This window comes from Crotalus tigris, unplaced genomic scaffold, assembly GCF_016545835.1.
Source record: "Crotalus tigris isolate CLP2741 ecotype Arizona unplaced genomic scaffold, ASM1654583v1 scf7180000017625.6296891, whole genome shotgun sequence".
Lineage (NCBI taxonomy): Eukaryota > Metazoa > Chordata > Lepidosauria > Squamata > Viperidae > Crotalus > Crotalus tigris.
In genome coordinates this window covers 3173893-3199808 of record NW_024096520.1, presented here as the reverse complement: position 1 = coordinate 3199808, position 25916 = coordinate 3173893, and the positions used below count along the sequence as shown (strand labels likewise).

Genomic DNA, 25916 nt, shown 5'->3' with positions numbered 1-25916 from the left:
GCAGCCTCCGAACGCTCTTCAAGGGTAGCCCCATGTAGAGTGCATAACAATAATCCAGTCTTGAGGTGACAAGGGCGTGAGTGACCGTGAGTAAAGCCTCCCGGTCCAAATAAGCCTGCAACTGGTGCACCAGGCGAACTTGGGCAAAGGTCCCCCTGGCCACAGCCGATAGATATTGTTCCAAATTTAGCTGTGAGTCCAGGAGGACACCCAAGTTGCGTGCCTGCACTGAGGGAGGTAAATTTACCCCCCCCCCCAGGACTAATGATGGACCATCAGGTTGACCCTTGGGAGGCAAGGCCCAGAGCCACTCGGTCTTGTCAGGGTTGAGTCTAAGCCTATTCACCCCCATCCAGACCCTCACATCTTCCAGGCACCGGCACATCACGTCGATTGCTTCACTGAAAGGACAGGGGGTGGAGATATACAATTGGGTATCATCCGCATACTGATGATACCTCACCCCGTGTCGCCGAATGATCTCACCCAGCGGTTTCATGTAGATGTTAAAAAGAAGGGGGGACAGGACCGAGCCCTGAGGCACCCCATAATCGAGGTGCCTAGGGATCGATCTCTGTCCGCCCGCCAACACCGACTGCGACTTGTCAGAGAGGTAGGAGGAGAATCACCGCAATACGGTGCCGCCCACCCCCACCTCTCCGAGACGACACAGAAGGATACCATGGTCGATGGTATCGAAAGCCGCTGAGAGGTCAAGAAGCACCAAGATAGAGGAATGACCCCTATCCCGGGCTCGCCAGAGGTCATCGGTCAGTGCGACCAAAGCAGTCTCAGTGCTGTAGCCAGGCCTGAAACCAGATTGAAAAGGGTCCAGATAATTGGTTTCATCCAAGGATCACAAGAGTTGGGACGCCACCACCTTCTCTACAACCTTCCCCATAAAGGGGAGGTTGGAGACAGGATGAAAGTTCTTCAAAACAGCTGGGTCCAGGGAAGGCTTCTTGAGGAGGGGCCTCACCACCGCTTCCTTCAAAGGTTGTGGGAAAGATCCCTCCATCAAGGAGGCATTGATTATCGCCTGGAGCCAGCCTCGTGTCACCTCCCTACTGGCAGAAACCAGACAAGAATGTCACCTCCCTACTGGCAGAAACCAGCCAGGAGGGGCACGGATCCAATAAGCAGGTGGCGGCATTCATTGCCCTCACAGCCTTGTCGAAATTTTGTCCCAGTACTCATTGTTTGTTTGGTACTCAACACACAAGCTAGAACTTGTTGATGTTGGCTGCCTTGTGATTCACTACATTATTTCTTATGGGAACAAATTACTTGGTACTCATTGTTTTTGGTACTCATCATGCCTCCTGAAACCAATTAACAATTAACCAAGGCACCACTGAAAACAACGACCTTACCAGTTTATAGCCTAGGCTGTCTTGATATTTATTCCTTTTTCAATTGCAAAAAATAGATATCAAGAATTCATGCAAGATAGGAATTAGATTTTAGACTGAGATTCCACTTTAAAAAACACACAGACACACACAACACAAAATTAGTCTCCTTCTGTCAGTTTTCTGACAGCAAAACTCACCGGGAAGAGAACAATGGGCACCGTTAGTGTCACAGCAATCAACACAGCTACTCGCACACACAAGATCAGCACATCAAATAAGTCTACTCTGCTGTAGGTGTGAAGCAGCTCTGATTCTACCTGCCCTGTAGGAGACAACCAAGAACAGAATAGCAGCATTGATCAGGCTAAGTATAGAACAAGGAGTTTCTTTGTACAGCACTCCCAAACTGTTTTGTTGTTGTTGTTTTGTTTTGTTTAGAAATGAAGACTGTAGAGGTGTTTGTTGTTTCTGGAGGCTGCAATCATATGGCTGGTGGCATGGACAACTTTGTAAAATGCTAATTACAGTTTTCTCAAATGAACATGTAAGTGATTATATTGCACAACAGGGAAAACTTGATATACTATTATGTCTTTGTGCAGGATACAATGCAAGGATTCAGCTTTCTTTTTCGGAGGTTCTCTAATGAAATGCATGAAACAGGCCAGTCCAAAGCACAGCTGAGAACGCAAGCTTTGCAAAATGTGAAAGGATCACTACTGTTGGTGCTTTACAGTATAGTTCATTAGTGAGCTGAGCATCTAAACAACATGTAACTGCCTGCAACTGCATTCCAATGGTTAGTCCTCGAGGGATAAGGCTACAGCTTTAAAAAGACAGTACTTTCTGCCCTCAGTATCTGCCTTTGCTCCATTTAATTAGGAAGCACAAAACATGGGATATATTACAAACTTTCTGTTGGCTTGAAGGCTACCCAAATCTTTGTACAGTATGTTGGTAGGCATATTCCAAAATTTGCAAGAGATGGATTTCAGAGGCTTAGTATATACCTCACAACCCCCACCCACCTGCAAAACACTAAAAAGAACCAAATTCTAGGCGTTACAAAAGGGATATTGATGGGCTGGATGTGGTCCTCAGAACATACATGTACTTTTAGGGCAATGGAAAGGAACTTACCATAGAATGTGAGATAACCAAATAGGGCAGCCAGGAAGTACATAATATACATGACTGAGATGGAAATGTTGGAGATACACTGCATCTTTTTCTTGGTTGGGCTAAAAGACATACAAAATCTCAATGAGAAGGATTTAACTTATGTTAATCATGCAGTTATTTTGATTTATTAAAAGAGTGCATTATTATCATTTGAATTTATTTCAACTTTGTATTTTTTTTAAAAAAAACCCTGAACATTCATCCTGTGAGATCATATTACATGACAAGTCACAGGAGTTTGGATGGCATGTATATCATTTCTCTATCATGGGGTGAGAGGGCACTATTTGATGAAAATCCCGAGAAACACTAAGTGGTTTTTAAATTAAAATGAACCTCTGTCGCACTACCCATGCTATGGAATTTTAGTGGAAAACCATAGCACTGATTCTCAACAGTGCAATTCTAACAGATCACAAAATACAAGTTTCCCTTTTGACTCTTATGCATTTTTGAACAGGTATTTGTCCTATTGCCTACTGAGAATCAACATTTCTGGAATAACAGAAAAGACACATTTGCTGAACAGAACCCACCAGTTTGGCCTTTTGTACTTAGAGCTGCATGTCTTTCCTTATGACATAGAAGGGAGCTGTCCAGAATTTGCAGTAGGCGATGTGCAGAAAATGTGTGTGTGCATGGGAAAGAAAAAGAACTGATGTCTTAAAACATCATCTTTATATTCATCCTCTAAATTCATTAATCTGATGCCCATTCTGTTTGTTCACTTGCAACACTACTTCAGTGATGTCAACAGTGAGGTATTATTAACATATGTACATACTCACTTTTTCAACTCAGTGTAGATAGGAAGGACTTCAGGATGACACACAAAAGCAAATGCCATGATAGGGATGGTGTAGGCTGTCTGCAAAGTTAAAAGAGAGAAGAGATGTTGGGGAAATGTCAGAGAAGCTTCTGCATGCAAGAGTGATGCTTTTAAAGGTCTCAACAATACTCAGGCAAAGAGATTGCACACCCCAAAATAGTGTTAATAAAAATTAGCAGGGAATAGAAGAAGTGAAAATAATTTTTTACAGAAGTGTGACTCCCAGAAACTCAGGTCCCTGAGCCCCAATCTAGGTGTGTTATTGTGGCCATTCTTCCATTCACTTCATCAGACAGCAGTAACCACTAAACCAGGGGGCCCCAACACCTGGGTTGTGGCCCACTACTGGCTTGTGGCTTGTTCAGAACTGGGCCATGAAAGTGGCGGGCAAGCACCCACCCACCTGTAGCTCCACTTCTGCATACATCAGGCAGGTGAGTTCATGCACCACTTCTGTGGAACCATCCCCTCCCCCCCCCGCAAAGCCAGAAAGGTTGGAGACCACTGCACTAAAGGATGGTTATGCCACTTCAGTCCTGAACTTTTTTCAAGTTTCCCTTTATACCTTTACATATTTTATATTTCACCTCTTTCATTCCTCACTCTTACCTTGTTTTTTGGCTGTATGGTTTTTATGCTCAAAACTGTTTCTCTACTTTTGTAAGCTTCCTGTTTGCCTTCCTAGTCTTTCTACCAATTAATTTCTTTCTCATTTCACCACGCCTGCTCCATAGTTTAGATCAATATAACCTCTGCCCCAGTTAGCCTGGTAATCTGGAGAATCTCAGACTGGAGAAGATTGGTTTAAACTATTTGTATCATATTGGCTCTAGAACAACGATTAACATTTAATAATAAAAGGTCAATAATACAGTAAACAACTGATATAATTAATTGGGTTAGATAACTATTCTCTAATTTGGACACTTCCTGATATTTAGGTCAATACTCCCACCTACAGCCAGCTGAATGAAAATTCACACATCTAGATGGCACCTAGATTGATAAATGATATATTAATTACTGCTGGCTTCATCATGGATCTGACCTGAGAGTTGAGCGTGAACAAACTTGAAGAGCAAATGTCTTCCTCTGTAGCCTGCACAGTAGTGTGTTCGTTTTGATAGCTGCTTGTACCAGCCAAGGTATAATTCAGGTTGCCTGTGTGGTTGATCCGCTCGGGAAGCGGACAAGGAATCTGGAACTTTTTGTAAATGACCTGAGGAGGAAATAAAACCTCATAAGTTCTCATCTGCTTGATGATACACAGTCACCAATACAAGGATCTTTATTTGCCTGCTTCACGTATTTTAATCATATTGTCATCGGATGAACTCAACATTAGGTAAGAAATCAGCTATATTGGATAGCTACGTGTTATCTGAGGAAGGAATGGCTAATGTCTGTGTCGGAGTCAGTGATTGATGACCTTAAGCATCAGTGTACTTCATGGCATGGGGTCAGGTTATTTGCAGAACTGCCTGTCTTCAAAGATTTCTGTTTCTCCAATGACATCTGGCACAGCAGCAGCATGCTTTGGGTTCCTACTATGAAACAGTTTCTTCTGTTGGGACCCAGAAAGTTCGCCTTCTCTGTCACAGCACCTGCCTTGTGAAACAATTTTCTCTCCAAGGTTGGACCTGACTTGTTGGTATAGAGCAGAGGTGGCAAAACTTTTAGAGACCGAGTGCCCAAACTGCAGCCCCAAACCCACTTATGCATCGTCGGGTGCCGGATAGGCGTGGCCACCGAGTGGGCGTGGCTACCAAGCTGTCGGCTCATGCTCGCTCATTCGCTCGCTGTCCGCTCCAACTCGTGCTCGCTCTCAAGCTGTCTGCAGCAAATGCTGCTTCTGCAGAAAGTTGCTCCTTTTATAGCCTCTTACTTATTGCAAGACTGTGCATGCGCGGAAAGGAGGAGGGAGCAGTTCGGCCCAGCAATGGCTCACATGCCACCAGAGAGGGCTCCACGTGCTGCCTGTGGCACGCGTGCCATAGGTTCGCCACCACGGGCATAGAGCCTTAGAAATCTGGTTCTTCCTCTGAATATTAGCCTAAAACGGGTAGGCAACCTTGGCTCTTTTATGACTTGTGGACTTCAACTCCCAGAATTCCTGAGCCAGCATGGCTGGCTCAGGAATTTGGGAAGTTGAAGTCCACAAATCATAAAAGAGCCAAGGTTGCATACCCCTGGCCTAGAACAAAGGAAGAACCCATGATTTGAATTATCATAATGTATGTATCTTTTAATACAAAAATAGCAACACAAATATACAGCCTAAGCTTGTAAGTTCTGGTAATTCTTATTATTTTTTATAAAAAAATTATACTGTGCTTATTCTTATAAAATAAACTTAAAATAGGTTATAGACAAGCCAATAAAACACAATAAAACTACTCAAATTGCACTTTGAAAAACAGTTGCTGAATTCATTCACTGTTATAAAAAACAGGATAAAATAATACAAATTAAAATCAGAAAGATAGAACATTAACTCACACCAAACCCCATTGAGTAGCTTGCCTAAAGCATCAGCCAATAAGTAAATTAAATGTCTCTAGGTGGGAGGTATCACAGTGGAAGTTCATACCCTGCATCAGCATGAAGCTTGTAAAACTTGCTAAGCTTAGGCAACATGAGATGTCACCAATGTATATCATAAAGGAGATTTACTTATATAGCTTACTAAAGACATTTTACCATAATGCCAGCAGATTGCAACTTTTTAAAACTAGAAGTTTTAAAAAGTAGCACAAATACTCCAGTGATAATTGCACTACCACTATTTTTTGCAAGAGATCACACTACAATTATTTATAGGGCTGGAGTGTTAGAAAAAAAAAATCAAGCTAGCAAGCCCTTCGGGATTGTCCTTATTATAATCCAGGACAAAAGCTACAATTTGATTAGCTATGAATGTCTTCAATACAGTAGTTCATGATTTAAATTACCGATAAAGGAGAATATTTGTAGGTCAGGATTGAAATAAAGGGTCCTTGGTGCTCTCCGAGCTTGGTTGTTTTCTTCCAGATGTTTCATTACCCAAACTAGGCAACATCATTGATGTCATGATGACGTTTCCTCATTTGGGTAATGAAACATCTGCAAGAAAACAATCAAGTTCAGAGAACACCAAGGACCTCTGATTTTAAACTAAGAACTACTTCTGATCTGAAAATATATGATAGCTTGAAGAAGAGTAAAAAAAATACTCCCTTCCCCAAGATTGATAGGCACTTTGAAATTATATTTTATTAGTACGCATGCTATCCTTCTGAGGGCTCTGGCACAATTTCCTGTTTTCTCCTGTTTTCCCTCATAATGCTTCTTCTCCCAGGAATAGATCAGTGTTTCTGACAAGGCAGTGAGAATGTAGTGATGCATCTTGCAAAGGCTGGAGGCAAATTGCTTGCAAGCTATTTACTCTGAGAGCCTGCACTTGAGAAAGTAGCACCATCCAATTTTAGCAATGGCAGGAAATACAAAATCCTCCTCCTTTGCCTTATGACCCCAAAGGAAAAAGATTTAGGACCAGATTCAGAGTCTCGATGCATCTGGTTTGATGAGGATAGAATCTAGCAGAAATAATTACATAAAGATCTGTGACCGTAGGTTGGGACTGATTAAAAGTCGTAATCCAAAACACCAGCACTGTTGTATTGAAAAGATTTGTATTAAAGTTTCAGCGGAGCCTTCAAGCTCAGAATAACTCTCTCTTTCTTAATCTAACCCTTCCCATCAAGTTGCTATGTGAATAAAGGAAGCAGGAAAATGTATTTGTCACTCTTAAAATATGGGCAAGATAGAAATATATGTACAGGTAATCCTTGCTTAACAACTACTCATTTGGTAGTTATGATAGTGCTGAACTAGTGGTAGTCAATGACTGGTCTCATAATTGTGGCAGTGCCCCTATAGCATGATGGTGAACCTTTTAGAGACCGAATGCCCAAACTGCAACCCAAAACCCACTTATTTATTGGCGGGTGCCAGGTGGGCGTGGTCCACTGGGTGGGCATGGCTGTGGTCATGGCAGACTGGGTGGGTGTGGCCAAGGTGGGTGTGGTCACCTCAATGTTGCTTGGGAGGGATGCCTATGGGGGCCGGGCAGGTTGGGGGAGATCCAGGGGGGTCTCTGGCAGGTGGGGTGGTGGGCTGGAGGCTCATCCTGCAGGGTGAGGCGAGGCAAGGTGAGGCAGGGTGAGGGTGCCATTGTCGCAGGGTAAGGTGAGGCAGGGGCCAGGGTGGCTGCTGCGTGATACTATCGGACCCTGCACACAGAGGCCAGCGAGCGCATGGGAGCCGACAGTATCCATCAGCAGCCACAGCCTGCTGTCCCTTTGACTGGTGCACTCTGGGGCTCCGCAGCTCACCACCAGCAGTTCAGAGAAGTTGCCTCTGAGCTGGACAGCCAACCGACAGCTGAGGAGGTGATTCAGTGGGTCATGCCTGGGAAAAGGAAAGCATGTGAGGCCAGGAGGGATGGGATGTGGGGGAGGGAAACCAGCCATGCTGGGATGCATCTGGCCACGTGGGACCTCAGCGAGTTAGCAGACGGCTGGTTGAAGAGGGACAGTTGCCATCTCCAGGGTATGGTGCACGTGCCCACAGAGAGAGCTCTGAGTGCCTCCTCTGGCACACGTGCCATAGGTTTGCTACCACTGCCCTATATTCACGTGATTGTAATCCAGGTGCATAGCAACCAACTCACAGGGATGATGTTGCAGCACCCCATGTTCACATGATCACCAAATGCAAACTTCTCTGCTAGTTTTTAACAAAGTCAATGGAGAAGCTGGCAGGAGGTCACAAATGGTGACCATGTGACATTACCCTTAATGTCAGCATAAGATTCACTTAATAACGGCAACCAGAAGTGCTGGAACTGTTGCTGATGCTAAGCAGCACAGTCATCTAAAAGTTGTGCTTTACAACCTTACAATTCCTGTTGTTAAGTGAGAACTACTTATAGTTACTAATTAAAATTTCAGCTTTATGCTCATTTTTTTTGCAAGTAGATCATGTTGAACTTAATGGATCAAACTTCTGAATAGACGTGAACAGCTCTCTATCAAAAATAAATCTTACATAGAGTTAAAGAAAAAAGACTTTATAATGCATCATCGTTCAAACTCACTGAAATAAGGAAGAAGACCATGCAGCTGAGAGAAAACCCACTGGTATAACCAAGATAACCTGGAACAAGAGAAAACAAAACATTGCAAGGGATTTGTAATGTAATTTGTAAGCTTTTCTGTAGTGCTAAATTTCTACCTCTCTTTTTCTCTCTGTCATTCTTTCATTATTATTGTCTATAAGGAGGTCTAGCTATTAGAAAGCCTCTATTGAAGCACGTGTTCCTGAAAGTATTTTGCTCTCAAGGAATAGCGCTTTGAGTTTTCCTTTTTGTAAAGTCCAAGATTGTCCAGTTCTAAATAATACTTTAATCCTCAGTAGTAGATAACCTAATGAGGAGCATTTCAGTGGATGTGGGTATGGGGGGTGATTCACATGCTTTTTAGAAATGCTTGGCAAAACAGAAGTCCCTGTTCACGTATACTAGCAATATGCATGCTGCTTTTCCTGCTAATTCCATCTTTCACTGCATAGTCATTAAGTGGATAGTCAAAGTGTTTGTCATCCTCATAAATGAGAGTTAAGGAACTTAAGCAAACCTTACCAAGTTGTTTCATGAGGGCCAGAGGAAGGATAATAGTGATACTGACAATGATTACCAGGTAATTTCCATTCGTATACCAGTCCCTGAAATGACACAGTCAAAATTATATCATTTGTAGCCACTTGTTTTTTGAGTACCATGCCATAAGGTATTTCTCCAAACTAAATGCAGCCAAAGCAAAAAAGCGGGCGGGTAGACAGTTAATACAATTAAATCATACTAATGCCTTAAACACAGCTAATATGTATGGATGCACAGAATGTATCCTCACTGTCACAATGAAACATTTAGCTTATATAGGATCTGGAGGGGGGGGGACTGAGGATCTTGGGGGGGGTCACATGGTCCCCTTGTGCTGTAGACTGTTTTCTGAAATCATACAATTAGGATTAATCTCTCTGTGACTAGTAGACTCTGGCTGCAATACTCTGAGACAGTAGTCTTCCTATATGGAGCTAATCAGTCAGACCACTCTATTAATTAAAACAAAATTACCGACATCAGCTTTTCAAATTTAGGCTCAGTTTTGCCAGCCCAACTTGGAAAAACAGGACTGAATCTTGAACCTTTAGCACACACTGTATGGAACTCAGCCACTGAATCACGGCACTTCCTATATTTCTGAGAGAGCTCTGTCTGTCTGTCTGTCTCTCTGTCTCTCTGTCTCTGTCTCTCTCTCTCTCTTCCCATTTGTCTCTAACCTGAGCCTTTGAAATTTTAATCCAAATCTAAGGAAATCTTATCAAGTTTCCTACCAAAGAGAGCTCTAAGGCAGGGCCTAGTCTAAAAGCACACAAGGAAAAGCTCTGTTTAGTATTTCAGTACCTCACATATTTTTCCATGAGGCTAAGGACAAGAAAAGGAAACATTATAAGCCAGGAAACCAGAATTCTGCATGACTCATGTAATATTTAAAGACAGATACATTTGGGTATGAATAGGCTTAATTTTCATAATCCAAGAAAGAACATTATTTTTGAAGGCAATTTTATATTAATTATTTTATTTTATGGGAAAAGCTTTGGGATTAAAAAGGGTGGGTGTGGAAACTCATAAAGAAATGAGAGACATTTCAAGCAAGCAGAGACAAATATTTAAGAAGCGGGAGAGGGGACTGGTTATAAGAATTTCAGAGTATAAAGAAATCCTTGCCCTGAATCAGGATCTGCCAGACTCTGAGTCCCTTGAAAGTGAGCCCAGGGTCTTTAGTCTTGAATGGCACTGTAAGATGCAAATCAGAGGGCAGAACTGCGACTCCTTCAGTCTTGGCCCATGCAAAGACCTCTTGTAACAAGAGACAGTCCAAGAGGAATCAAAGCAGGCTGTAAAAGGAGACTGCTCTTATCCCCAATTTACTCTTGCAGCCTGTTCAGGTTGAGTTCCAGAAACAGACCAAAGCTGAATCTCCACCTATTTTACCCATCCTGTTTCCTCAGAAGCAACATTCTCACTCTTCTTCCATTTTAAAAGTCCTAGTTTGACCTTTAGCCCAATTCTTAGATTGGCTATAATTAAAGGTCATCCAGCACAACCTTTCTCCAAGTACATGCTGATACCTCTGCTGAGCTTGTGGTATCCAGCTTTGCAACTTGGGACAGTCCAAATCCTGCCAAAGATATATCTATTTCCAAATGAAACCCCTTACTCAATAGTGCCCTTAAAATATCATTGTTTTCAGAGTTGTTTGGTACATGTGCTGTGCATTACAATAACTGAGTGCACACATTGCACCACATCATAAATCACGATACGATCCCACAATAGTTGGGTTCATACCGCAGACTAAGCCAAAGCAAACTGACCATATCATTGTTTAGGGCAATAGAAGAACCTAGTTGCTATTTTCAATTTTCTTCTTTGCAGTCAACATGTGTTCTGCTTCTTCAAATAAGATTTTCCAATGATAATGAAATATTCTATTCTGCTATCATGCTGGCCATGTATGTTTTCAGAGTGCCCAGTCTTGGGACTGATGCCAGATAAACAGACCGCTGATAATACAAAACACCTATAAGAATTTCTTGGATGCATTTCACACTGAAGGAAAGAAACAAACATAATGGTGGCTTTGCCCTCTTCACATCTCAGGCCTAAAGAAGAGTGATACATTTTGGGGTCTCTGATGGCAATTCATACATCCAAGGGAGAAGATCTCTCACTGCCTACTACTATACTAATTTCCTCAACTAACCTTTCCACCAGGGGAAAGATTTCCTTCAGTTTTCTAGGGTGGTAGAAGGCGTGCTGAAGCCCAGCCAGCTCAAGAGCAGAAACAGAGATCTGACTAATACATCCAGGGCAGAAAGAAGTGGAGCATCACACATGGATTGGCAGTTCACTTTGGTTTAATCCTGTGCAGAGGGTTTATTCAACGTTGGCATCCATCAAAAATAGTAGTGGCTTAATGCTGTGAAATCCCTGTAACAGATTGTCCAGAGGAGATAAATCTCTATACTACTAGAAAGACGTTAAATGGAGCTGAGCCACAGGGAAGGGGAAGGTGGGGAGAGCAGAGAGCTCATGAATAAAGACAGGAGAAGAAATGGGTGTCTGAGAGTCCAGAAGTGAGGAAACGCACGCAACGGTTTAAAGTACAGTACGATTCAGGCATTTCTATAATAGTATTTCTCCCCGCACTCCGTTTCTCTTTGGGGCCTGGTCTAATAATCCAAAAGTAGTTTTGTAATGAACCAGCTGTCCTCTTTGCTTTGTTGCTTCCCTCTGGCTGACCACCCAGCTTACAGATACCACCTTGTCTCCATTGACCATGCAAAAGACTAAGAGCTGGGGTATCAGGATTAGACAATAAACATCATTGGCACTCACCATAGTGAGAAATTGCACTTAAATTGGAGAGACATAAACAAAACAAGCACGTAGACCAGTGGTTCTCAACCTTTCTAATGCCACGACCCCATAATACAGTTCCCCATGTTGTGGTGACCCCCAACCACTTATACATCACCGGGTGCCAGGGGCGTGGCCAAAGAAAAGGGGGAAAAATGGCAGACAGCCTTGTTTGGCGACCCCCGTGAAATGGTCGTTCGACCCCAAATGGGGTCCCGACCCACAGGTTGAGAACCACTGACGTAGGCTAAAGCAGGTATATTAAAAAAATTCTCCCTGATGTTACTGGTAATGCATTTGAGGGTACAGATATATACATTTATGAATCCAGCACATTTTTTTTTCAAAGCATTATAGCCAAGCACACTATCCATTGCTGACATATTCTCCTTAGGCAGAACAATGTAAATATGGCATATAGGTATAGAAAATGTAGAAAAGAGCCACATGGGGACACTTACGTTGTTTTCTCCTCCAGGGTGAGGAAGGTCTCGATGACTAGAGGCAGTTCAGATTTCACAATGTATAAGTAACTTGACATGGCTGAAGAAAGAGACAGAAGTTACCAGAGTATGGAGGCCACTTAAGATACAGAGGGAAAGTTATTTAGGAATGCATTTTTCCCTGCATGATTCTTTCTTCTACAATGCTTTCTAGGAAGTCTAGGTAAAAGGGCTTTTACAGTATTTAGAAAGGGTGAGGTGATCCTGACAAGTTTCCTCCTACCTCCAATGTTTTGTAGTGTTATAGCAATGGCAGCTGCCAATTTCCCTGGTGTCCCAAAGGCTCTGTAACCCAGTTGTTCATAGGCTCGGATTCCTACATGATATCAAAAATTAACAAAAAGAAAATAACATATGAATGAAACCACAGCATTTCAGTGACATAATGAACAATGTTTTGGGCCAGGTCCTTTTCTCATAACAAAAGTAATTGGAATAAAAACAACAGCTGTTCTTACATACACAGCAACCCCTGCAAATTACATTTCTAAAATAAAACATACAAAGTTGACAGAGATTTATGTTAATCTCTATCTTGATCAGTTTTTATTATAGTGAAAATTTCTTTCCTCTCCACCGCTTAAGTGGAGAAACAATCAAGGCATTTAGCAAGAGTACTAGCAGTTCAGCTGAAGACTAAATGTAACCTTTGGGATGAGATTAAGTGAAACCACCAGCAAAGTCAGATTTAAGAAGTTGAACCAGCTCTACCATTAGAGCAATTATACCCCCCAAACCCCCTCTTGTTTATTTTAATTATTTTAATTAATTCATTTTTTATGCCACCTATCTCCCCTACAATGTGACTCTGGGCTGATAGTTCCCTAGCTTTAGGAATAGACTTACCAGATAACAGCGTGTAGAGATACAGCTGACTGAAGGTAGAAAAGATACTCAGATCAGAGTTTGCTGAGAGGGGATCGATGCAATTGCCCCACAGTCTACTTATTTATTTAGCAGTTATTCCATCTTTTGTCCATCATGGAATACAAGACAGAATAAATGTAGTCTCAATTGATCTTCTAGCTGAGTACATTAAGTTAGTCACAGCCAGATGCCGTATCATATAGCATAGAACTGGGTATACTGAACCCTCTGTGTATTTCTCAGCAGGTTTATCACACTTACCAACAATCCCTGAGGATTTAAGCAGCAAGTGTATAGAATAGCTGGACAAGAGAGCTACAGTAGTCAAGAGGAATCTAGGGAAAAAAGAAGATATTTATATGATTAAAGAACTGGGATAATATTGGACAAAAAACATTTAAGAGGGAATCTCAACTTCTTTTGCATCATAGTGGACAAGTCCAGCAGGAGAGAGTGTGGTCTTCTAACAGTTTTCTGAAGCCACAACTGGAGCATATCTCAATTACTTTGTCTTTTTTGTGAAATACTTCCCAAATTTTATCTAATTCCAAAAGCAATTCTCTAATTTCTGAACGGGGTATCTGGAGTTTTTAAATTAGACATTACAGAATGAAAGCACTCTATCAGTGATCACAGAAGAAGCACTTAGGTGGCTTTCTTCTAATTCAAATTCCTGTCCTGGATGATGTTGGACTACAACTCCACCATCCACAACCACCCTAATCAACTTCAATGTCATTGCAATCCCATACATTTGGACTACATGAGGTTTTTCAAGAGAAAAACCACAAAGAAACAAAATATGTTTCTATGGTCAACAAATGGTGCAGATCTTTAAAAAGAAACCCAAACATTAAGAAACAAATGCATACTTATTGCCCAGAAATATGATTTAGTATAGCTTTACCATCTGATTACTTTCTTTACTCCATCCTACTTGATAAAACTCACAGACTGAGGGTGATGTGAGGAAGGTGCAGTTTCCTAAGAGCATTAACTTGATATGAGAACTATTAGGTTTCATGAATGTGGCTATCAATATACTATTGATATGAGAACTATTAGGTACCGGCTCCCCTGAAGAGGTGCATACAAAGCTGCAGCAGCAGTATATTATGAACTGTACTAATACGAGTGTGTTATGTAACCATTTAATTTATAAAAGATGAATTAATTCTACCCAGAGGATAATATATTGCAATGGAAGCCAGGAGAATACAGAGCAAAACCCACATACGCATGAACACACCAACAGCTGGGAAAGAATTAGTTATCCTACATCTGGACAGAGGTTTTATTCATTCAAGACTGAACTATTGTTTCAATCATTGAATTCATCATTTCAAGAACTACCTCCATGAATAAATGACATGTAAATAATTTTATTTTAGTTCAGTACATGTTGCCATTATCAAAAAGAGAAAAAAATTAAAAAGAGCTCCAGAAGATAATGTCCCTATGCTATATTCAGATTCTATAGTATAATCACATGATTGGAATATAACATGATCATACTGAAAGAAGCAATGCTGTTTTGATAAGCTTTGAAATTGTTTACTGTGTATTAAATTTTCCAATATCCTGTTTCACATCCTTCCTCTCCACCCGGCACATTGCTATCACCACACATAAAGATGAAAAGGAATGAATTGTTACCCAAAGAGGCAGATGAAGAAAAAAATGCATTTATGACAATATATGTTGCTAAATATTCACTAGGTCAGATCTGAAATACCAGGATTTTCATTCAAATTTGGAAGTAATTAGAAACACAGTAAATAAAAGAAAAAGAAATGTTGCTACCATGGCTACTTAACTGTTTTGATATGCCCTTAACTTTGTATCAGTCATTCCCATCCTGGCATCAAGTAGGCTAAAAATGATGGGTTTGATTACTCAACATACCTACAATGAATTCTTCCAATTATAGCACAAATTTAACAACTGTCTTACTTTAAAGTAGGTGTCCACAGGTGGTAAGAAAGGTCAAGGTGGTAGCCACATCCATGAAACCAAAGACCCGCCCTTTCTTTATGGGCTTGGATTACACTGTTGTAGGCACCATCTGGACATTTTTGATGCCTCCTGACAGATATTCCTAATGTAAAACATAATTGCTGGAAATTACCTGACTAGGTGTGGAGTAACCCCCACCTGTCCCTCTTTCAAAGTCTGTTTTTCCAGCCCAATTTTGTAAAGAGGCAGGGCCAGCACATTAATGCCTATCCTTTCCCAGTTTCCCAAGTGCTTTTTCTGAATCTTGTCCATGATGGAATCACTGCTGGTTTTATTTTTGTCCTGTTCTCTGAATCAATCTTCGCTTTGGATTTAGTCTAATTTATTTGCATTTCTAAAAAAAACCTTGCCTAAAGGGCTCCAGAGAATTTCCTGCATGTGTCATTTTGCCTGCTGAGCCACCAGTCCAGACTGGACAGGAATGACACATAATTGCCAGCTCTTGACTAAGATTGCTCCTGGAGTTTCCTATCCTTGGGCCTTTAATGTTATCTGAGTATAATGCCTACTACCCCAGCCATCATTGCTGATGGCCGGAGTGATGAGAACTGTAGTATAAGAACATCCACAGTCCCAAGTTTGAACTACCACAAGGAAAACAGTTATAATTTCAGCCCCTACTGAAATAGCAGAGCCTTCTTTCCAGACACTGGCATGTTACAAGGGCAGAGAAAAGTGTTTCTGGATCAATTTTTCTTTCAGTGAATCTCTGAGACTATTCTGTCTTAACAGCCCATCTAAAATAGTTAAGAAGCAGATGGACCTACTAAACCTATAAGCAATGTTTGGCATGAAAAGTCACATTCCCCTATGAAATATAACTCTGCCCAAACACAGAAATATCAAATGCTTGAATTTCTCCATGAGTTGCCTATAGAAAAGGTAGAAGTGGGACAACTGCAGGCTGAACAATCTCTTGTGGGCCACCAAGTGAGAACACAGGAGGTTTCCAGACAAATACACCCCAGGGTTATTCTAAAGAAAGGATAATCAACTCTATGGGATGCTTACAGTCCAAAAGTACAAGCAGCCACTAAAAATAGGAGTAGCAGGAAGGACGGGGAATGAATACTTCTATTCTCCAGAAGAAGGTATTCTAGAAAAATTGGGGGCTTGATCATTTTTGCTTTGAAAGTGACATGAAATTTTCCTGGTGAAAGAAATGTGGCTTGGCAGATTGAGGACAGGCACGCCAGCACTATCCCTGGCTGAACTTTGTGGCTGAACGCAACCGAAGAACAAAAGCAAAGCTCTCTGCAGGGTACCGCATGATGCTGAATTGCTTCCCAGAACCTGGGAGGGCTTGTGAGCCCATGTTTTGCTCTTCCCAACAAGAAGCTCAAATAAAATGAGAAATCAGCCCCAGGGAGCCTCGGAAGCAGAAAACGGATCGCTTCACTGAAAGCAGTTCATTCCTCCCAACATGCAGTCATTCTCATCCCTGTGAAGATGCAAATGATACAGATGTCCACAAGGTGCAGACAAATGGAAGAACAGGAAATCTTAGGGAAAAAGCATGCATGAAGCATTAATGAATCCAGCGGTCTGAATTGGATCTACTAGTGGATGATTCAGAGAGTAGATTTAAAATGGGAGAGGGTGAATGAACAGCTCTGACCTAGACCTGGCTCCCATGTTGGTTGCAGACGTTTTGGCCCTGCACCTTGGTTTGTATGGTCAACAAGGATGGTTAACACCCAGGTTAAAATTACTGTAGGGAAAGGAATTGATACAAGCAAGAAGAAATCTTTTGAGGCTGGTGACTCTTAACAAATAAACAGAAGAATGAGCTAATGTTTACATAGCAAGAGATATCCAAGTTAACTAGGAGCTGGCCCTGTCCTCCATCCCATTAACTGTACAGGATGAAATAGCAACTCTACTTCAGGCAAATGCCAGAGGGAAATGACTAGTAGAGGCAAAGCAAAGTAGGTGGCTGTGTTGCTGCTGGCTACCATGCAGTTTAGGAAGGATCCTTCCCTTTCTGCAAGGATTCTATGAAGTAACACATTCTATGAAATAGAGCAGATCCATACAGTATTTCATGATGGGAGTCATCCTCAAAGATCTTTTGCAATGATCACTTTCCTCCACTGTTCTTTTCTGACTCCAGTTTACAGGCACCTGCTTGTTCCTCCCCATTTATGCCATCCCAATGTGGCTTTTTTGTCACTCGGGATCAGGCTAAGTGTTATATGGAAGGCAGAGAGCTCCTGGAGGCTTTGTTTTCCAAACAGAGGCTTGCTGGCTCCCTTCATTGCAAAGGAGCATCCTTTGTGTTCTCTAGTATAAACTCCTGCTCCAAACCATCAATAGACTACAGTTCTGTTTGTCCCCAGACTAACCTGCTCCAGCCCACCTTAACTTCCCACATTATGGGAACCTAACAAACCTCCTTTGTCTTTTTCCTTCCCAAGGCTTCTGTGCACCCAGCTCAGCTGATTTTCTGATTATGGGAGTTCCATTTGCCTATAACCTTAGCTTAGGGTCAAATTCTACCAACTTTTCTGTTCATTAATGTGTAAATAAATGATCCAACATCATGTCTGTCCTTAAGCTAAGTAGTTTCTTATAAACGCAAGAAGCATAAAATGATGTATTTATAATTTGACCAGCTTGTATATTCTCAGATCCATTGAATCATAAGTTATCTTAGTTGTGGGCTGCAATTGCAATTGTGTGTGTCCCACTCTGTCTGTGTTGGTTTAGTAGCTATGTTTCTGAGTTTATGACATGAACAGGACATTGATTGGAGTACCATTTCATTAGAATAAGGCATTGGTGTAACAGACTTTGAATAAAACAGGAAAAAAAATCCATTCTGACATTTCCCAAAGTAATGGACAAATCCACTGTATCCCAAGTAATCAAGACAAGGCTACATGTTAATCCTCCCTGGCAAGGAAAAGCTACCAGAACAATAGCACAAGGATCTGCTTTATCAGACAGTATAAAATTCCCTGGAAAACGAATACTGTATATAGAGTAAACCAACAGAGAACTGCACAAGCTACCCATAGGTATCAGAGCAGTGCAGATCCTCCAGGGATTTAGGATCAGAGTGTCCAGAATCCCCACAATCAGCATAACCTTTCATCATATTGGGAATCCCCAAATTTGTGGAGAGTATCTGGCTGAGAAAGGAGAGGGTGGCTCCCTCTCTAGCTCTTCTGATGATGAGCACAGCACTTACAGAAAGAGGAGGATGCCAGTGTTGGCCATAGCATATGCCAGCCCAAGGATCCCACTGCCCATGATGGCATTGCTGAGATTGAAAACAGACATCCCAAAAGAAGTCTTCCCTTCAAACTGAAACAGAAACAAGAGTGTGCATCTGAGAGAGAGTTGTATGCCAGCATAACACTTCTCTGCCCTGTGTCTACGCACTGTCCTCACCCCTACCCCCCCCCCCCGGTCAAAAAGGAGTAGGGCATGGTCTATGCTAGCCATCTTTCATGTTTTGTTGCCCATATGTTTCTTATCATGAGCTTCAGGAAGAGAGCACCCCTATGCAACATCTGCTCTGAAATCCTGTTCCCTCTGGACTAAAGTCCAGGTGAACTTCCCAGACTCCCTAAAATTGTACTGCAATTTCTTTTTCTACTGGCTACTGAGAAAGGTGAACTCTCTTTTTACTTATCCCCTCTCTCAGCCCTGGGCTTGAGAGCAATCTTTCTTGTATTAGTGTTATCATAGATACATGTCCTTCCATTCTGATTCCCTTGCCTCTGACCTGACATCTGGGTGGGCAGAGCAAGGAGGAAAGACCATCAAAAATCTGGTTTGGGTTCAGAGGCTATTTGTTGTAGACTAGAAGGACACAACCAAAGATTGCATCCTTTTTTCTTTTTTTTCTTTTTGGAATGGATTTGTAGGGCTGTTGTCCAGACCACCTGCAAAATATGCACTGGTCTTCCATCTTTCTGTTAATAGTTTCCCTGGAGATGTATGACTTAGTTATCAATGAATATCCAAATTGCAACCATCAGTCCAGAATAATATACCAAAACTTACATCTGTGAAATGGGTCTGTTTCTTTTCAGCACCATGTGGAAGAAACTCCTCCATCTCTGTTACATTTGCCTGGTTCTCATCAAATCTGCCACAAGATAATAGGGAGAGGGGAAAAAAAAAACACCTTTAAGCAGTCTTCTCTTAGAAATTCTCCCTTTCCCAACTCTGGTTTAAGAGATTACTACCAATGTTAATAGTGTTGCAGAATTATCTCTCCTTTCCTTAGGATCTGCTTCTTAAACACACTGAAAAGAAATAATCTTATTGAGGAGTCTTTTCACACAGAATCTAACTCCTTCCTATTCTAACTTTTGCTATGTATTCCCAAAGTTCCTTCTTATTTTCCAGAGGGCAACATCATTTGTGAAAATAGCTTCAAATATGATGAAAGAATAGAATGAATAAGCCTTAAAAATCCATTTTTCCAAATACATTTTTGCTTTTCAAAGAGCAAGGGATGCCATGCTGACTTGTACAACACTATATTTACTAAGAACATATTTGATATAATAAACTCAGCTTGCTGTGATTACAGGAATATGTCCTATTAATTTTCTTAAAAAACTAAAAAGTTTACTACTTCCTATTACCATATAAAATAGTGCCAGAAAAAGTGCTTGTTCTTAGTAAATGCTCCAAAAACTAGCAGTTAACTCTAAACATAGACTTTAGCGTATGTTTCTTGAAAGTTCTAGAGAGAGGCAATAAAAGTATGATCTGGGGGAAAATATGATCATGTGCTGGAAAACTGTAGCATTCCTGTCAGCTGTGTATCTGATTGCAAATTTGAAAGCACCATAAAATCAATAAGAAACAAATTTGCATTTATTAGCTGCCTAAATAGAAAGTCCCAAAGCTTCCATTATGTCCATCTATTGGTAAATCAGGATTTATTGCTGCTATGAATGTTCTTCTTTTCCCAGTTAGCAGAACTCAGACATTCCCCATAAGGTTCCCCTCATGCAGAGTACATATGAGGAGACGCATAGCCAATGAGGAGTCAAGTCCTTTTGTCACAGAGACACAGAGAGGAACAGAGGGGAGACTAGTAAAACAAAACAGAACTGTTTCTCGAAATGGCTGTCTCTCATAATATAGGCAAAAGGGTTAGCTACGAATATTGAGTTAAGTTGAATCTTTATTTATCATGCTGTACAAAAGTCTCACACTAATATATACACTACATAACTGTGTGTAGTTGAGTGTTTTAAACATATTCTCAGACTGAGCAAGAGGAATAACTTATCTTGTCTGATGGATAATAATCAGTGTAAAGTTTTATTTATTTATTTACTTATTTATTAGATTTGTTTGCTGCCCATTTCACTTCATTTTTCCAATATCTTTCTATAAATTCAGGCAGAAATACTCATTTGTAGCAGAAAATGACGTTTTGTGGTCCACTGCAATCTGTTGTAAATTTTCTGTTTTAATCAGCTAGTCTTCCCCATATTTTCAACAGCTATGTAGTTGATCTCTTTCACTGCTAAATGCTGGTATTCTGGATGTTTAAAGTTAAAAAAGGGGATATGTATAGTTTCGCATTTCTTTTAATAAGAGATTTACTTATCTCTGATAAGTTAGTTTGTCTCTTCAAATGGAGAAGAAAGGGTGAAACCTCAAAATTATAGGCCCCTGAACTACATAGCCAGAAAGTTGCAATATAGAAATGATTTCAGCATTTGCATTTTTGATCTTGTAATCACCAAAAAGGCAGCACAGGTTATAAAAGCCTTATCTCTTTGACACCCATAAGGGATAGGAGAAAGATATCAGATGAGGCAACCTCTGGAAAACAGGTCATAGCAGCAGAAATGACAGGTACTCTGCAACTCACAGCAGTTTGTTTAGTGACCGTTCAAAGTTATGATAGCATTGAAAAAAAAATGACACGAACGTTTTTCATACTTATGACCATTGCAGCAACCTCATGGTCACATGATCAAAATCCAGATGCTTGACAACTGGTTCATATTTATGATGGCTGATCCCCTTCTGCAACGTTCTGACAAGCAAAGTCAATAGGGATGCCAGATTCACTTAACAACCATGTTACTAACAAAACAATTGCAGTGATTCACTTAACAACTGTGGCAAGAAAGATCATAAAACGGGGCAAAACTCACTTTAAAAAGTGTCACTTAGCAACATAAATTTTGTGGTCATAATTCGAGGACCACTGTACTAACCTAGTAGGACAAAGTAGGTCATGGGGCTGAGATTTTAAGATCAATTAGTTTCATTCTTCTATTCTATTTGATCTTGTGTTAAATAATAAGTACAGTTCTGTACTTACTTGAGAGGTTTTTTTACTTGTATGTTTGGGGTTAAGAGCCAGTTTTGCGCAGCGGTTAAGGCATCAGGCTAGAAACCATAAGTTCTAGGTCCACCTTAGGCACAAAGCCAACTGGATTTTATCTCAGCTGTAGGAAGGAGGCAATGGCAAAACCACTTCTGAAAAACCTTACCAAGAAAATTACAGGGACTTGTTCAGGCAGTCTCCAAGAATCAGACTCAACAATAAATGTTTGGGGTATCGGCAGGTCACTAATTAGGTGGCAGGATTGATCAGGAGGAAACAGCAGCGTTCTCTAATCATGGGAAGAGGGCAGATTAAAACAACGGAAGTGGAAACAGCAGCACAGAGTGAGTGGGTGGTAATGGGCAAACATTTGTGGATCAGAGAATGACGTGACAGTAATCCCGTTCACTACAAAAGATAATCTTACATCCAGGACAAGTGCATTAGCTCAATCCTGCAATCTGAGTCAGTCAGATAAGCCAGGCCTTGCAAATCACCTCACCTGTCATTTCCCATGGAAGAGGTATTTAATACTGAATGTTTTCCATTTGGTACAATGTCTATCATCTCTGTCTGGATGGGGATTTCCGTAGAGTTCATTTCTTCTTTTTGAAGTCAGTACCTTCCCTTCTTTGGCAAACAGTTTTCAAACAGGCAGCAGATGCTGGACTACTGAGAGGTCCTGTATCAGCAGAGGGGGGGGGGGAGGGAGAGAGAGAAAGATAGAGAGATCAATATCTGGTATTTGTTGTCACAAAATAAAGCTTGGCATAGGGAGCAGAATATGTCCAGCTTGGGGAAGATATAAAGATAGTGCCATACAACAGCCCTCATCATTTTAGCATGTCCTAACTATTTTGGGATATCATCTTAGAGTTCCCTGCCAGTGTTGGAAATGTCTACCTGAAAGGTGTTCAATAGAGTAAGACTGGTTTATACATTTTGATATGATGAACTTGCATATAATATTTCATCTCTCTTAGCCAAAGGAATACGAGCTACAATTATTCTATAACGAGAACTATGTCATATATAGCCCTCTGCTGATAACATATTCTCCAATGTTTCTGCTAAATTGAGAGTACCATGAAGTGAGACAAGATGAGTTTCTCTCTGATATGTCCTAAACTATTCAGCAATATTCAACTATTCACAGATGACTTTGCTGCATGTCACAACTCTAGTACATTGTATAAAGAAAAGTTAAGAAAAAGAGAGAACATAAAAAGAAAAAGGGTAGAAAGCAATACAGATAGAAAAAGAAAATTAAAAAGGGACTTTGAATCTTCTTTGTAGCAGTTAGAAACATAGTCAATATCCTTCCTCCCTCTGTAAAATTACTTTACATAGTTCCCTTCTGTCCCATATTCAACCCTTTTTATTAACAAATCCAGAAATCACTGTTTCCATTTCCAGCAAAAAGCCCATAAAAGGTTTCCATCCTTTTAAGAAAATATATTGTTTTATTCCTAATCAAACAGGTCAGTTTTTACCTCTGATCAAATAGTTCTATTTCCATTTCTGCCACACACTTACATACGCACAATCTCACATACTTTTTCTGTCTTCATTTTATTAAGAATATTATTAGAAAAAGTCAGAAATAAAGATACCACAAAGAAGAGGGGGTTATCCTATTTTCCAGAGCACCAGAGGGCAGGACAAGAAACAATGGATGGAAACTAATCAAGGAGAGAAGCAACCTGAAATTAAGGAGAAACTTCCTAAGAGTGAGGACAATTAACCAGTGGAACAGCTTGCCTTCAGAAGTTGTAGGTGCTTCATCACCGGAGGTTTTTAAGAAGAGACTGGGCAGTCACTTGTCTGAAATGGTATAGGGCAGTGGTTCTCAACCTGTGGGTCGGACCCCATTTGGGGTCGAATGACCATTTCACGGGGGTCGCCAAACAACGCAGTCCGCCATTTTCCCCCCCTTTTTCTTAGCTGTGCTACTCCCTTTTATTCTATTGGCTTTTGAAAGCCAATAGAATAGACTCTATTCAAGCCAATAGGAATTGTCCAGGCTGTCTCTGCCCTGCTGAGCCCCGCCAAAAGTCCCATTCTACAAACGGTGCTGCACCAGTTGAGTAGTCCTCAACTTACGACCGGTTGAGTAGTCCTCGACTTACGACCGGTTGGGGGTCACGGCATTAAAAAGGTTGAGAACCACTGGTATAGGGTCTCCTGCTTGAGCAGGTGGCTGGACTAGAAGACCTCCAACATCCCTTCCAGCTCTGATTCTGATTGATTGATTGATTGATAGCATGAATAGATAATGTGATCAGTGCTCTTCAACTACACTGTAGATAAAAGGAAGTCCAAATGTTTTTTTTAGTGGAACAGAAGATAAACCTTATTTGTTTATTCAGTACTGTCAATGATTCATTTACAATCATCGATATCATCCTTTGATATTTATCAAAAAACTGCTAACAATAAGCAAAATACTACTCCATGTTTTTCATGAAGCCAAGTTCATGATTTAGTTCATTATTTTAGAAATTCAGCAAAGTTATCATTTCCAGGCATATCCTTTTCTATGGCATTTCAGGTCACAGGACCCACTAGTAAAAAAAAGACTGTGACAAAGGGAATGGGAACAGAGATAGACAGAAAGTAATTGTGGAATACCAATATCACATTTAGAAAATTTCTTCAGAAGATTTGAGCTGCAATTCAATTCTTCTGCGGATGAGTAAATTCCAACAAATGTTATTGGGGGTATTTCTAAGTAGACGTTCATAGGACTGGAATCCACTGGAAAGATTACAACTGGGGAAACTTGCCCAATAACAAATAAATAAAAAGTTCACTGTGAATTCACATGCATATACATGTAAGAAATCAAAACAATATCTTATCTTAGATTTTACAGGTGGAAATCTAAGGCAAGCCTTTTCTGATTACTACAGAATTCCCTTTTTTTTTTTAAGGGTTATAAATTCAAGCAGTGCTTCACATTTTCTGTTCCTACCATGGCAATAAAACAAATGGCAATAAAACAAAGCGTGGAGCTGCTTGGATTACTGATTTCCTGCTCCAGAGAGTTAAGCACCCTCCTTCCCAACATGGGCAATCAGCACTGATGAATAGGGACAGTTTGCACATTTTCTGGGCTTTGCTTAGCTATACTCAAATTTTCAGAATGTGCCATTCCCCCACCTGACCCCTGAACTACACACACATACAAAGTCATGCACACAGACACACTCACAGAGAGAGACATACACAAACATGTAAATATATTGCTTCGTGTATCTTCAGTGGACAATAGGGTCCTGAATAAAGACAGAAAAGTCCAGCTTGAAATCATGGGTTAGAAGATGATATTAGCATCAGCCTTGGGAATGTCAAGTAATTATGTCTAGATTGGACCCTGGGTTAATCTAAAGTCACAGCAGGCCAAATTTAGACAAACTTTGAGCCTACATCTACTACTATTTGAAAGATGATCACTTCCCAGTCTCTTGCAAGCTATGATAATGTTTAGTTACTCTCATAGTAAAAGAATGTGTCTTATTTCTTAGGTACATCTGGGTAGGTTTAATTTCCAGCCCTTTGGTATTGCTATTGTCATTTCCCATAAAGAACTATTAGCACTTTTGTTTTGATCACCATAACCAAGTTAACTATTTTTTTAGATGCTAAACAGGCTGAGTGTTTTAAATCTCTGGCTGTAAGCAGAGCTGCCTCTGTCCCTTTCAAGTGCACAGTTGCATTCAGATCAGAACTGCGAAAAGCACTCGCCATGTGCTGTACAGGCAGCATCCCTGCTCTTGTGCATGAGCAGAAGAAAGTGAGAAGAGCAACAGAAAAGGTAGCTGCAGCAGGAAAAGAAGGCCGTTAGGGAAATGGGCTAAATTTAATGCAGTGGGGCACAGAAGACCCACAATTAAATCTGAAAAAAAGAAAGAAAAGCAATTACAAAAAGAATCCTGTCTTCTCTTTCCTAATTAGACTTTTGGGCACAAATGGTAAGATTCCAATTATGGATGGAAAATAGCATCATCTAATTTTTTGCAGGAAAACTGTAAGCAGGAATATATGAGGTCATTAGTTGTGCTAGTTCAGACAAGATTCTGCATTTTATTTTGCTTACTGGAATAACCCAGCATTCATTTTTTTTAAACATTTACCAATTCTTCATAAATTCCAAAACTTAACCTCCAGAAAAATTCTGACCTGCTGCTCAGAGCAGAGGGTTGATAATACCTACTGTGCAGCATTGACAAGAAAAATATTGAGGGGGAAACAATTAGCTAAGGAACTTGGCAGGTGGAATGTGGTTTTTCTCATTTATTCAGTTGCTGAACTTTTCTAG

General features: G+C 40.7%; 1 protein-coding gene across 3 annotated transcripts in view; it reads right to left on the bottom strand.

Moving 5' to 3' along the window:
- Positions 1 to 25916, bottom strand: part of SLC38A3 (solute carrier family 38 member 3) — a 63677-nt gene that overhangs the window by 7970 nt on the left and 29791 nt on the right. For 2 of the 3 annotated variants that reach the window (XM_039333670.1, XM_039333680.1), the window contains exons 2-14: positions 22098 to 22277; positions 19294 to 19378; positions 18473 to 18588; positions 13525 to 13598; positions 12620 to 12712; positions 12355 to 12436; positions 9872 to 9892; positions 9047 to 9129; positions 8504 to 8562; positions 4415 to 4585; positions 3326 to 3405; positions 2496 to 2596; positions 1553 to 1677 (exon numbers count right to left, since the gene is read on the bottom strand). In XM_039333670.1, the coding sequence (XP_039189604.1) occupies positions 1553 to 1677; positions 2496 to 2596; positions 3326 to 3405; positions 4415 to 4585; positions 8504 to 8562; positions 9047 to 9129; positions 9872 to 9892; positions 12355 to 12436; positions 12620 to 12712; positions 13525 to 13598; positions 18473 to 18588; positions 19294 to 19378; positions 22098 to 22195 (1188 nt within the window). In that variant the 5' untranslated portion in view covers positions 22196 to 22277. The remainder of the gene's footprint in view (positions 1 to 1552; positions 1678 to 2495; positions 2597 to 3325; positions 3406 to 4414; positions 4586 to 8503; positions 8563 to 9046; positions 9130 to 9871; positions 9893 to 12354; positions 12437 to 12619; positions 12713 to 13524; positions 13599 to 18472; positions 18589 to 19293; positions 19379 to 22097; positions 22278 to 25916) is intronic. The other variant, XM_039333689.1, reaches the window with a different exon arrangement.